A 14,361-nucleotide genomic window follows, 5' to 3' on the forward strand; every position below is an offset into this window, starting at 1 on the left:
TATCCCGGCATAAGCAGAAGTCAACTGATTTTAATGGGATGAATCTGAGTAAGGAGATGAGGTTGTCAGGAGCAGCCTGCCTCCTGTCCTGACCACCTCACTTACACAGAAAACAACCACCCAAAACTGGAAACCCAAACGTTCTATTTAAAAACTAAACAAAACACTGTAACTATAATTCTCTTTCTTTACAAAACATGCATACCAACAAGCCTGCCTTTTCACTGTGTAGTCTGGACAGAACCAACAAAGGAAAAAGTTGACTCAATGCTTTTTGTACTACTTTCTTAAAAAACGAGCTTTACACAATTATAATTATGGATGTGTATGCTTCTCCAACCATCCTCCTCCTAATGATCATTTATGCAATGACCAGCGGGCAAGGAGAGAAAAGAAATCCTACTAGTTCTTTGCTAAAGGAACGATATTGAAACTATGAAAAGTTACATAAACATAAAGAAACTACATAGGGAAAAGCTATTGGAACTCAGGTTCTGTTGGTCAGAGACTGCTTGTCTAGGATACAGTTAAATGGCTTACATACACCCAAGAAAAAAGCAATTTCTACAACACTGCTTACTGTGCAGACTAATCCTGAATATTAGATAATTTTTTTAAATTAAATTCTTTAATACGAAAAACATTCTTTTCCAAACAAGGAGAATTGCTATTTTTCACTACTATTCACTAGACTTACAATCTTGGGATCATAAGCATCAATCTGGTCAGTTATGGAAAGACTAAGGTTTTTCATGTTAGGTGAAGCATCATGGAAGTTTGATGTTTTGTCCAAGGGTAGCAGTACAGTAAACAACTGCACCATGCACTATCCTTTCAGTTACTTATGATTTGGGGTACTTGCTACCAAATAAATTCTCACAGCTAAGTGTTCCCCCCTAGTTCTCATTACCTGCAAGCTCCACCCTGGTCCTGAAGATGCTCCTTCCCTCGGCTTGAAGTTTCGCCTTGCTAGGAGCGTTTTCACTTCTGAGACCAAAGACATTCCCCTGATATCATCAGACTGTAAAGGGTGTCAGTTAAAACCCTGAATAGCTGAAATAAGGATCTGTCCCTGGAGGAAGATGAACAGGGTGCATACTTTGCAAAGGGAAAACCCTGAATAGCTGAAATAAGGATCTATCCCTGGAGGAAGATGAACAGGGTGCAATACTTTGCAAAGGGCTCCACTCAACTAAGACAAGTTCTGATTTTCCCATGGCTCTGCAGTACCAAATACAGCAAATGAATCCTGTGCATTCAATAAATAAGCTTAATACATATCAAGCTGAAATTGATATACCTACTTATAAAAAGGTTTTGACTGATGGTCTACGTAGAAATCAGCTGCTTCTTTTCTGGAAGAGTAAAAAGACATAGATATAGAAGTATAGATATAGATACATACACACACACACATATAAAACCCTCTGAAAACCACAAACTTATTCATCAACATGTTTCTACAGGTAATGTTTTCCCAAGCTGGACAGATTGTGGGGTGTTCACGTCCAATAACAGAAACTACATTTAACTTTCTTTCATATTTTGTGTGGCTACAGGTATAGCTTGTAGCTGACTCCTCCTTATGCTCCTGCTGTGGGAAGGAAGTAATGACTGAAGCCTGTAGCGTGGACTTTCAGGGTCACTGATGGTCCCCACATTCTCAGGTTAAGAAATAAATGTAGCACAGTCACCTTCTTGCCAAGCCATTTGCTGTTATGTTGTTTTCATCCTTCATCTCAGTTTGAGTGTGTATGTTGGTTAATGAAGTTAGGTTTTAAAGCATAAACAATCTACCTGCTTCACTGGAACTTATTTCCTTATCAAGGCTAGTGTTTGGTTACACTGGTGCACAACAGAATATTGCGTAACCTGGTTTCTATTCAGTATCCTCAAATGTTACAAGTCACATAGGCAGCACAATGCCCTCCAGATTAAATTTGCTTTCTCCCACACTTTCCCACTTGAAAACTCAATTTGGTCTTGCACTTCCCCTTGGGGAACACAGCAGTTACTACACACTGCTTTCTCCCAAAGTAATGGAGTTTCTGTAATGAAGGGGGCTCCTTACATTGCCAGGCAAATAAAGGCCACCAGGCATACACAGTATGTCTGTGCCACAGCTGTTACTTAGCCTTTAGTCAGGTACTGGAAGCAAAAAGGTACTCTTTTCAGACAGGGCGGTGGTCCTCTCCAAGCTCTGCATTGCCACAGCCACACCGCTAGCAGCGCTGGGCTCAGCTACCCAACCACACAAGTTTCAGGGACCATGGTGCAGACCCACCATCCATCCAGCAGTGGGCATTCCACCCTGTGGCTTTTCACCCCACCACCCCCTTGCAGCTAACCAAACTACTCTCTTCCCTGCTTTTTCTCCAGCTGCTTCTCATATTTAACTCTTGCTTTCTGCACTGCTTTTTCTGCATGGCAACAGCTAGAAAAATCCATGGAGGTGTTCAAGTTATTTTGCAGCTTCAAAATTCCCTTTCAGAAGTGCAGGCTTGGTCTTGGCTTGCTCCAAATTGTGGTGTGTACTGCCTTCTGAAGCTGGAATTTGTAGAGAAGGACAAGTTCTTCAGCAGGATTGACAGGTGAAAGGAAGGAATATTGCTCACCCCTAGCCTGGTACAAAGTTCAAAACTGAAGCAGAGCTGCAGGGAGACTAAAAAATTGGAAAATTATTTTTACCTGCAGAAACAGTCTTCCGATTTTTTCCTGGTGTCCATGATTTTGCTCACTTGAGCAGCTCTCTTTACGGAAAGAAACTACCTGCATGTTTTTCAAATAACAGATTCCAAGTATGAACAAAGGCATGGTTCTGTCATCTGCAATGGAACTTTTCACATCTCTCTCCCATTTGCAGTCCAGACTTAAGCCCAGTATTCGCAAAGGAAAGAAATAACCTCAGGAAAAACATAAGAAGAATTTAATTTTCCTAACCTTCACAAATATTTGAACAGTCAGAGCTTTCTCCAGTTTTTTTATCAAAATGACCACTTGCTCATTGGAACTGAATAATTCCTGGTTTGTTGCTTTCAGTTCAGTGTAAATATAAGCCATTCAAAATTCAAAAGATGTTCATTGACCATGTCGCTAATATGCTTTCTTTCCATTTCTTAAGGCAGAAACATGATTTAAAAACTATGCTAGTCACTGGAACTCTTGCAATCTCAAGCTTCAAGCCTACACTCTGCAAATAGCCTAAAGTTTTTGCTTACAATTCACTATTTCACCAGAAAACCCTCTTCTGAAACTGATTCACCAAATAATTTTGGAAAGCAAATATGAAAAAGGTATGCAAACAGATTAAGTGTTATCATTTCTGAACATGAAGAAATATTTGAGGGATATATTTCTGAAACAAATTGAGCTCTACTACTCCGTTAAGAATTCCTTTTGCAATAAATATAAAACTGCAGTTGTGCTGTGTAACTTAGTTCCTTTTTCATTTCATCTCTCTCATTAAAGAACGGAAAACAGTGTTCATCTGGGAATAATAGACTGAACTGACATATGAGTAAATGAAGAGACTAGAGAGCTGACCTATGAAAGTGAGGGCAGGCACCTGCTTTGATATCTTGGCTACAATTTTTACAGAAGGCATGAATCTACTTAACAGTGATTGCCAGACAAATGTCAGTAATAATCCCTTTAAAGAAAGCAGTAGATGATGATGCTGGTTTGAACAAGCATGCCTGCAGACGTCTAAGGGTAGAAGACTTTGGCAAAGCCATAGTTCTATCTTTTTAAAATGGCACGGTCCCAAGAAACAGTGTATATAGCATGCAGAGCAACCACAAATACTCAAGACATTGTTTTAAATATATCCAGTATCACAGCCCAATCTTGTGCTTATTAATAATTATTTTCAATTATACAAGACAAGCAGAAATCTTCATATTGCAATAGGCAATAAAAGTTCAAGTCTCAAAGTTTCTTCCCTTCAGTGTGAGTCAACTCTAAAGCACGTGACTTGGCTCAACAGTTCTTCAAGTTCTCAGACAGACACTGAAATAGAGAACCACTGAACACAACATTACAGGATCAAATCTCTCAGACTGCAGGAGAGCAAGCCAAAAAAAGCTGGCTTGAAAGACATTGTGAATTGTAAATCAGCATTAGAAACCTGATTGAACTCACGAACTGGAGTTGTTTGAGGGAGGATCTGGGACCAGTATCATCTAACATTGCAACAGGTGAATGCAGAGACAAGAGGAGGAAGTCACATAGTTGTTTTGTCCATATTTCAGAAAGCCAAGAAGGTTTTGAGGTGGGGAAAATGGCTCCTGACCTCACACAGAAACCATAAGAACACATGAAAATTGTATTACTTAAGACAGTTAGCTTTTCTTTTCAAAGACACATTGTATATGAACAGGTTTGGCAAAGCAGCATCAGAGAAATAGTGCAGTAACTTTGGGGAAGTCTTCTAGGGTAAATTATGTTTTCTTTCCTCTGCAGCATGCCTGTTTTTAAAATCTTGTGGCTCAATGAGATAAGTGGAGAACAGTGACAGTTGGGGGGGATTAGGAAGATACATGAGTAAAATGTGTCCAACTCTGCAACAGCATCAGAAGACCACTTGCTTTGCCTGGGACTTCCAGTCATTAAAAAGCAAACAAGTTTGGGCTCTGAGAGCACAAATTAAGATAATGGATTTAGCAAGAGTGAACAAACCAACTACTTCAAAGACAACGCTGTTATAGTCAGCAATATGGTTTGTATCAGGAAGCCATGAGGCAAGGACATACAGACATGTCAGCAGTAAACACTGCTGAATTGCTAAAGCTACGGTAGTCACCTTGGATTCATACAGAGACATTACATATTTAATCACCCATACTCATTTGCACAGAACTTTTTAATACTTCGCTTAATTCTCTACATGCTTTCAGAAACTTACATGATTATGAAACTGATGAGTTTTCCCTCTATTACTCACTGGAATGGATTTGATGTGTGGAACAACACAGGATAGCTTCAGAGAACGTTCTTAACTGCAAAAATAATATTTACATACAATAAAGCTAACCTTAAAAATTCCTTACCTTGAAAGCACCATCATTTTGGCCTTAGTTACTGTAAATCCTGCATTAATAATGATATCAATTAATTCTCCAATCTTGGGCATTGCATCAGGTTTAATCAAAGCCAGCGTTCTGGGGAGGGAAAAAAAAAAAAAGGTAGAGAGATACAGCCAACACTACTTTCCTTAAAGGATTTGGTGTGCATGTTGCGTTTATATTCACACAAAAAAACATCACATCAAAGAGAGAAATTCTGCCACAGTCAAATATCCTAGTCCCAGTGTCTCATCAATTTCCACGCTGTTCTTGAATGCCTGCGCAAGACATTATTCTGATAAGAACTAGCGTTGCACATTATAATTTCCTCTGCTTTCTAACCCAAGTCAGCCCACAGTGTTCCACCAGCGGTCAGTATTTACTGGCTTCTCCCTTCACTCTCAGAGCAAACAATTTGACCACTTCTTCCTTAGCTAGTGTGTATCTCTATAGCTCCTCACTCATGGCTCTAGGTTAGAACACAATTGATTGGTTCATGTCTCCCTATGCTTGCTCAGCTCCCTTTTTTCCTAATGTTAATCATTATATACACAAAAACTAAGCTGTTAAAAATCCCTATTTAAAAATATTACTTGAACATGTGCTTCTTCCATAAAACTCAAAGTGAAGTGATTGTTTTATTATTACTTTTAAAATATTTGGAGGCCTTAGTGAGAAGGTCCTATTGTGTTTGGTACAGTACAAACATTTCATGGTATACAATTTGCATGCCAAATAGCTGACACTGTTAACAGACACAATAAAAGGTTGGCAGAGGAGGTATTACATCTCTTATACTGACTGACAGCTATATTGTAAGGGAGACCAATCAAAAAATCTCTACACTCTCCCCCACATCTTTGTTTCCACGTACATCCTGTCTTCTTGATAATTATCTTTTTATACTGTACATCCCCAACGCCAGGACTGTTTTATTAGTGCACTTTACATAGCACCAACTACACCATAGCACTAAACATGTTATTAATCAAAAATAACAAGCACAAAAAGAAGGTCTGCAAAATGGCATTTTCTATTTGCATTCATCTTGTGGTGAGTCAGCCTCAAATGTGCTCAGCTTACAAATCAACAGATTTATTCAACCCTGTATCTCAGAAACTCCATGTCTCTGACAATCCTAAAGAGGTCTTTCCATCTTTTACAATAATGAAGGCTACCCAAGATAGAATTTTTTACTGCAGTACTTCCCTAAATGAAAGGTAAATAATTGGAAATTTCTCATTTTATATACCAGCATAGCATGGAAAGCAGCCTTTGGGTTAGCAGCAATATATTCTAGCCAGGGCAAATATGCTAAGGTTACAGGAGATGGATGAACTTCCACTACATTTACTTTGAACCTTAAGTGACCCCACATTGACAGACAGACTGTCTTTCGGGAACAGAGAGACTATCTATTTCACAGCAAATCTAAAGGAAGGGAGGTGTTAGGACAGGAAATGTGACATATGTTCAAATCTTCCTCTTTACATTTCACTTGAAACTAAGAGAGAGACATAGATGACCTTCAGATCTCAGAAACAAACAGAGATTTCCTCAAGCATCAGGAAGCTCACATACACAGACCAGCTTAGGCCCAGATCCGTTGGGAAATATGACACAAAAAGACTGATGGTCTAAGGGTGTAGCCAGAAACTGCATGAGAGTAGTCAGCCAAGCCCATGCTTCAGTCCATTGCAGTGCAAACTAAAGTTGGCTTAGCCCTATCTTCAGATCAGGAAAGGCTGACCTCTGGCCAACATTCAACACAGTTTGCCAGCATACTCCATGCAGCCTACAGCCTGTAGCCTGCTCCCCTCTTCCCCAAGGATTTCACAGCTCCACCTCATTTTGTGATATTATTTATCATATGACAGGGTGCACCACATGAGGGGGAGGAGCTGTGTGCTTGACTGATGACATGTACCCACCTGGTCACAGAATGCATGACCTGCATCCTGGCATAAGAGGTTCTCAACTCTGTCACCTACCATGAAAAGTAAGGATCAAACCACTGGAATGAGATCTCCAGTGCCATTTGCATTTCCTTGAGGAATACTTTTTTGAATCTATGTTATTTCACAGGCTATTTGAGTCAGACTGCTAATGCTAGAAATGTCCCTTACTTTCCTAATTTCAAGCGTTCTAGTAAAACTGTAATTCCTATTAATATGTAATGAAATATTGCATTATGAAGCAATTTACCCAGAAGACATTATACAAACTGCAATGAGCAACACTTATAACATCTCTTCTCTAACACTTTAACATTTCAGTGTGAGCTTCTCAGAGGTATGCAGGATAAGAAAAGTATAATTCAGGAAGCTGAAGACTGTTTCTGAGATTGGATTTTGATCCATGCCCTATTTTTAGTTTTAATTAGGAATAAGTTTCTTGTGGTTTGACATGATGCAGTCTGCAAAGTACATTTTGAAACAGCTTTATGTCTAGGAACAAAGGAGAAAGAATGAAAATTAAGCTCATTTGCTTACATTTTCAGGGGGACTGTACGACAGTACCGCAATAAGTACTGAAACAACAGAAGATGAGAACTGATCAAAGGAACAGTGCACAAAGCATGCTGTGGCTATGCTTTTGAGATCTACTTATTTCTAATAATAGGACTCTTGCATGTACAATAGCTTATGTCTTGTAGAGGAAGAAACACTGATTATGTCAATGACTAGAAGCGTAAGAATAACATATCCCAATCAAAAAAGAATTCAGATACTTCTGGTTGAGACACAAGCTTTCTAACACCATTTTCAAAACCAATGATATTAACTGACTCTAAGTATAGTCTACTTAGACAGGACACACTAGTCAGATAGATTTTACCTCAGGTTACAACCACCCAGGATCACAAGTGAAAGACAACAGAAACAGAAATTCCTGTCCATGCCAGTGATTCCTTACGTGGTACACCCTAAGTAAGCACATGCTTACTTACCCATTTTAGTCACTGTTTGTGATGATTTCCTTATGATACACTGGGAGGGGAGCAGGGAAGAACACTCAAATATGGCTGTATTTAAAAATTGACCCAAGACTTAAGCAAAGTAAGTGTAGAAATTGAAACTCCATAGAACTGTCTTAATTTTAGCCTAATACTAGGAAGGGCATGTGCAAATCCAGCCTCTTTTTACACATCTGTTTTGTACCTCATGTACCTGGGGTCACGTTCACTTGCTTTACTGACAAAAACATATGTCCCTAAATCAAAACATACAAGGTTTTTTTTATATACATTCCTCAGTGACCCTCAATGGCCTTTGCTGAGCCTGTCTGCATACATATTCAGTGACCAAAGAACATATTTCCAAAGTCAAACTGAACAGCTGATAGTCCCGCAGAGCACAAAGGCAAGAAAAAGATGGGGAAACATTCTGCCTCATACAACATCCTCAATATTAATAGAATTCCAACTACAGATTATTTTAGGAGTTATCGCATATTGCAGAAATCTTACTATATCTATCTAACTAATAGCTGCTGTAAAACCTGCTAGGAACAGGCCAAAAAGACAAATACCTCATATGCAACTGTTTTGCCCAAGGACTGTTTTAATATGACCCTGTTTACCTAGTGAAAGCTTCTGTGAAGAAACTGGATTTTGAGGATCCCTTGCCTATTTAAGACACCTTTCACTATGTTCCTTTGGGCTATTCTGAATATGTACCACCACTTGCCTAGCTATGTTATCTTTCAGCCAACATTCCTAAAATGTTTTCCAAACAGCTGACATGTCATAAATTCCCTTCCTTCCTTTTGTAGAGCAGTACAAAAATTCACCCCCTCCCAGGACCACTTCATTGACACAACTATAGTGTTGCTGTATAGATGGCAACTATCCTTATAAGAAGAAGAAAATGTCATTTTATCACAAGCTGCCTTTTCTTGATATAACTGCATCAGCACCAGGGCTTATGCTAGTTTAGGCAGAGCAGGAAATACACAACTATAAAAAGTTACACTGATATAAAAACCATAAACAGGACAGATGTAATCTACCCAAGGTTCCACTGAGGAACAGAGAGAGTAGCCACATATACAGAAGCTGTCCTCTGGTGTTCTCCACCTCCTTTGCTACTCTTCCACCATTCCCAATCCCAGCTTGGAGAAAAAGTACCTGGAGAACTCCTTCTGGAAGGATATCATGGCAGTCATTTCCATGGCAATATTTTTGTGAGGTTAAGACAAAGATGTGTGTTAAAACTTGCAACTCTTCCTGTATGTCTGGTTATGTACAACTCTCCAAAAAGAGTTCAAAATAAGCCCAGTTAGTGGGAGGGAGCATTAAAGTAGATGAATAGGGCTTACTGGAACATCATGCCTAAGAAAATATTCTGTGTTCTCTTCAAAAAAAGCTGGAGCAAATTATCAAAATTTATTAATTTGCAAATTCAGAGATTACCTGCACTGCAGTCAAACCAGATTTAAATTCCTTGTAAAGTAATCTGTCATTTTAAGTCTCTCCTAATATTTTTGTTCTTGGATGGGCTCTTAAAGTCTTTTGCAAAGCAAGTCTTTCAACCAAAAAGAGATTATGAGTCTTATCCATTATAAAAGAAATTTGTCTTAACAAACAAGCCTATAGGTTTTATTGACATTCTTACTTTATACTTCCTGTCCTCATGCACACAGAGTTCAGGAGGTGCTGAAAAAATTCACAGAAAAAATCCTCCAAAGTGAGAAAAACAATGGAGAATGGGAATGGGCCTCTCTCACTCCTGTTCCTACTGTTTTCAGTTACTACTACTAACACAGCGTAGATCTGATTGGTAAGGCACTAGGCTTCTGCACAGATCGCAGAGAGACAGGTACTAGTTTTGCAAGATCCAGGCCTTTTGAGCCCAGCACACATCAGGGTTACCATATCAATTCTGCCCCAAGAGAATCCATATATCACAAGAATCCTACTGCTGCCTGCCCTGGGGGAGTAACAAAGCTGAACAGGACCCCCTGTTTTCCTCCTCCCCCTCTTCTCTCCCAAGAGACCTAGAGGAGGCAGCAGCTGACACCATGGAGAAGCTGGCCTTGAAGATTTATCGGGTAGCAATGGGTTTGGCCACAAGCAGGGCCACTTCGCTTCTCTCCAGCTATCAGTAAGCCAGATCACTTCAAACTGCATGCAAGTTTGCAGCTATCTCTTCCTCTCCCCATAAGAGCAGAAAAATTGCCTCATTTCCAGCAAAGAACAATTACTTTGAAACCCCAACCACAGAGGAAGATTTCAAAAAATGTGATTTCTTACCTCTCTTTGCGGCTCCCCAGCTTGCGGGCTGTATATTGATCCCCATAGTCCACTAAGGATAGATGACGGGAAAAAACAGTAATTTTGTTGCCCACAAATAAATCCTCAAGGTGTAAGCTCTCATACTTGGTGCGCTTCAGAAAGGTGCGACGGTTCTTCACATCATACTGCAGAGAAAAGAAGATTAAAATCTACCATAGCAAGAGATTTAAGCCGTGGGCAAACTCAATATAATTTTTACTCCACCTTCAGAAATTTCCATAGTACTGTGGGATTGAATCTGATCACTAAATTGATTTAATTCCTAACCTTTTGAACTTACAAGTGTACCAGGAGAGCTTAGACGACTAAACCACAATTATAAATTTATTTCATTTAAATAGTCTCAGGCTGACAGCTATCTTCGCATTTTTTATTTTATCATTTGCTTGTGCTAATTCAAGCTGTGAGAAATGGTTCAGGTGCCTAGTGGATACCTCTGCCCAGTCTCACTGAGAGTTCCCCCCAGCAGATCTATGCTGTTTCACAGACCAATGGCTCGCACCAGGAATGATCAAGATACACACTGTGGCAGGTCTCCTCTTCAGGGCATCGTTCCAGTGATACTACGCTTTATTTGACTGCATAAGACTCAGAATTAGGGACGGATGGATGATTGCAACACTAGGTTGAGACGTTCTCACTGCCTAGAGCTGCAAGCTCAAAAGCCTGTCAAGAAAATTCAGCTATATATCATCATTCCAAGCAAGAAGCAAGATGTTAATGTGTAGTTTTCTGGGTGGGCTGGCAAAGCACAAAAGGCAACCTGCTGAACCATTTCTTCACTGCATGTAGATATTATAGATGCCTTCAGTTTCCTGGGGAAATGGAATCCTATGAAAGGAAGAGTTTTGTCCTCCTCAGGCCAAACTTCCCCTTCTCTGTCTTGAATTACATGTACTGTCCTCATTGCAATGGTATATAGACTAGAATAGCATTAAAAGAAAGAACATCATTCCCACAAATTTGGGGGGGGGGGGGGGGAATTAAGAGCAAAATTACATACTCCTCCATGTTCTGAAATTCTCTTCTGTTAGAAGCCTAGAAGAATTGTAAGTTTTTCCAGAATAGCCAAAACTTTGCAGATCAGAGAATATAAACTATTTTGATACTTCCTTCTGCTGAGGCAATATTATAAGGAAGAATCCTTCCACGCTGAAATGTCTTTAGCCCCTCATATGTGCTCCTACTAAGTGTCCTCTATTCAAGTGCGGTAGGGAATGAAATGACGACATGCTGAAAAAAAAAAAAAAATCACTTGAATTCAGCTATTTGTTTTTTTCCTGGACTTTGCCAGGAAGCGTATTAACTGTCTTGACCATATTCAAATTCTTCAATATCTTGATGAAAAATCTGAACATTTCCTTGGTTATTTCACTAGCAGTTGCTAGAAAGGCACCCCAAGCTGTTTCTCTCTTCTCAAGCAGAAGATAAAGGTGGGGGGTAGGCATCTACCTGTGTTAAAGAATTCTTGTTTAGAATGGAATTTTGGATCTGTTTAAAAGACCTTTTTATAAAGTGAATGATAAGCCACAGCAGAAGAAATGTAAGACTGTTTGGACTGTTCCCCTCCTGCCCATGTACAAGTAGAAGTAAATTACCCAAAACAAAATAGTTCTCTGCTAAGAATCTGTCCTATTTAAAGATTTATTCTCTCTTTTTAGGAAATCTCCTGTAGAAAGAAAAGTTGTTCAGGCTTTAAGAATTCCCCATGAGAGTTATTAACTATGGAAAATTCAGAGAATGGGCATCTCTTTGTCAAGAGATCCAGTCTGATCATAAGAGCTGCTTGCTGTCCTTGGACAAAAACCTATGTTGTCTTCTTCCAGCTGCAAAGCAGGCTGGAAACTTGTCTCATTATTCCCGCTGTCATTTTTCTTCACAGGAACAAAGACATGAAGGACTGAGAAAGAAAAGGAGAGCTGAGGACTTCACATAACACAAGCCTTCAACAGCTCTGCTCCACCCTCAGCTGAGGTGTGTGATAAAGGAGAACTATTGTCAGGGAGGTGGGAAAGGGAATGAAACATCTTTCTCACAAGCAGGGAGAAGCTGGCTCATATCCATTACCTCCCTTCTCCTCAAATACATTAGAGGTAAGACCAAGCTGTCATCTCCTTGGGAAGATACCAAAAGATGCAGAAGAATTAGGCAGTAATAAAGAAAGAAGCAACAAATTCTACAGAAATTAAAAAAAAAAATCCAGAAGAGAATTCTATATTTAATCTCTGTCCACAAACTCAGCCCCAATAGTGATTTTGAGATATTCTTTCTAGAGGTGTTACATGCATTTTTGCTTTTCTTAACTCGTGTCCTGATCACACACAGTCCATATACACTCATGACTGTGTACGCACCATACTATCTTAACCTAAGAGCACACTAGCAAAATGCAAAAGTCTACCAAACCATAGGTATTTGATGCTGAATGCATTAAGAAACTCAAGAACACCTTAAAAGCTCTTGGTTTTGAGACGTCTAGGTGAAATGAACAACGATTTTGCCAGCCTACACATGGTTGTGTAGGAAGATTATTACAGCTCCTGACTGATTAGCTAAACTGTCTCTGGGAAATAAAAAATAAAAATCGTCACATTTTGACAACTGTGCACACACAGACATCATACAAAGAACTAACTTAAAACGGACAACATCATGACAGAGTTTGTTTAAAGAGACTATCAGTAAAAAGTGCAAAGTGCATCTCCTCACACAGGTGGGTACCATGGTTTCAGTGAGCAGTAGTTTGGGTAAGAAAAGGCAGATTCCACTAGCTTTCTTATTTCTGCATTTGATATTTATAGCAGGAAAACTAAAATTTGATAATGAAACCACTAAGCGTGAATATCGAAATCTAGGCTATTCTCAGACACTTAGGTCTCATTAAAAATCAGAAAAGACTAGTCCAAAACATTCACTTATTCCTAAAAGGAAGCATAAAGTATTGGTTCGTTTATTAGGATTACCTTTACAGTACATATTACATTTTTATACATATGCCTCCTACTGCAAAATGCTTGTTTTAACCTGCTATCAATAAACAATGGGGATTAGTTGTATGAACCACAAGTCAGAAAGATCTGTGCAAGCACCACTGATGGAAAAATTTAGATTCTACTGTTTGAAACATCCTTCCTTTCATTAAAAGCCAATTAAGAGCAATTTACCATTTCCTCTACTTTGATAAGACTCCTTTACATTTTACTCTTCAGAGACTTCTGGAATTCCTGCTGAAGCTTATTCCCCTGTTTGGAATCAGCTTCAATTTATGTTTCTCAAGCAGTAGGTCAGTGTTGCTGAGTTTCACTTCTGAAACCCAAGAAGACATTGAATGAAAACAAATTTGTGAAAATGCATCTCTCCACACCAAAGCAAGCTTTAAGAAAAAAAAAACAAACCCAAACAAAACATAAATGTGGAAGCTCTTCCACATGCTTCACTGTGAACTTGTATTTTTGCTTTTCTTTTAGTTTTAGAAACAGAGCAAGATATGTCTTAAATTACATTTTCCTTACCTGGAAAATTAACAGGCATAGGCAGTGGCTTGCCATTCTACAAACTGTTTAATTGGATATTACACTTATGACAACAGATTTTTTCTTTTATTCTTACCATTTCAACTGATCCATCTTTTGGATAATACAGAAGTTCATAACGCCGAAAGAGTGAAGCATTTGGGTCATACCACTCAGCAGTAAAAGCAAATCTGTCATCTTGACTCTTGAAAAAGAAAAGAGGGGAAAAGGACTATTACAGAAAGCATACATGGTTTATGTGTAAAAACACACAAATAAAAAAATTCCTTGCATTTGTTATCAGAAAAGTAAAAACATCATTAGTAAATGCACTTGTACACTCTGCATATCATCTTCTGCTTACCAGAGCTGGTGACATCTTTTCACTTGTTAGCTATCATCTTTTAAGTATGATGGAAACAGCGTGGCAGTTTTCCAGGCAATCTTAAAACTTATTCTGGTTTCATCAGTCATGAAACGTGGACTGTTG

General features: G+C 39.0%; 1 protein-coding gene across 3 annotated transcripts in view; it reads right to left on the bottom strand.

Annotated features, from left to right (window-relative positions):
- NME7 (NME/NM23 family member 7) overlaps positions 1-14,361 on the bottom strand; it is a 92,547-nt gene that overhangs the window by 59,537 nt on the left and 18,649 nt on the right. For all 3 annotated transcript variants that reach the window (XM_052794139.1, XM_052794140.1, XM_052794141.1), the window contains exons 2-5: positions 13,969-14,076; positions 10,318-10,484; positions 5,049-5,159; positions 1,305-1,355 (exon numbers count right to left, since the gene is read on the bottom strand). In XM_052794139.1, coding sequence (XP_052650099.1) covers positions 1,305-1,355; positions 5,049-5,159; positions 10,318-10,484; positions 13,969-14,076 — 437 coding nt within the window. The remainder of the gene's footprint in view (positions 1-1,304; positions 1,356-5,048; positions 5,160-10,317; positions 10,485-13,968; positions 14,077-14,361) is intronic.

Source organism: Harpia harpyja, chromosome 8 (assembly GCF_026419915.1).
Source record: "Harpia harpyja isolate bHarHar1 chromosome 8, bHarHar1 primary haplotype, whole genome shotgun sequence".
Classification (NCBI taxonomy): domain Eukaryota; kingdom Metazoa; phylum Chordata; class Aves; order Accipitriformes; family Accipitridae; genus Harpia; species Harpia harpyja.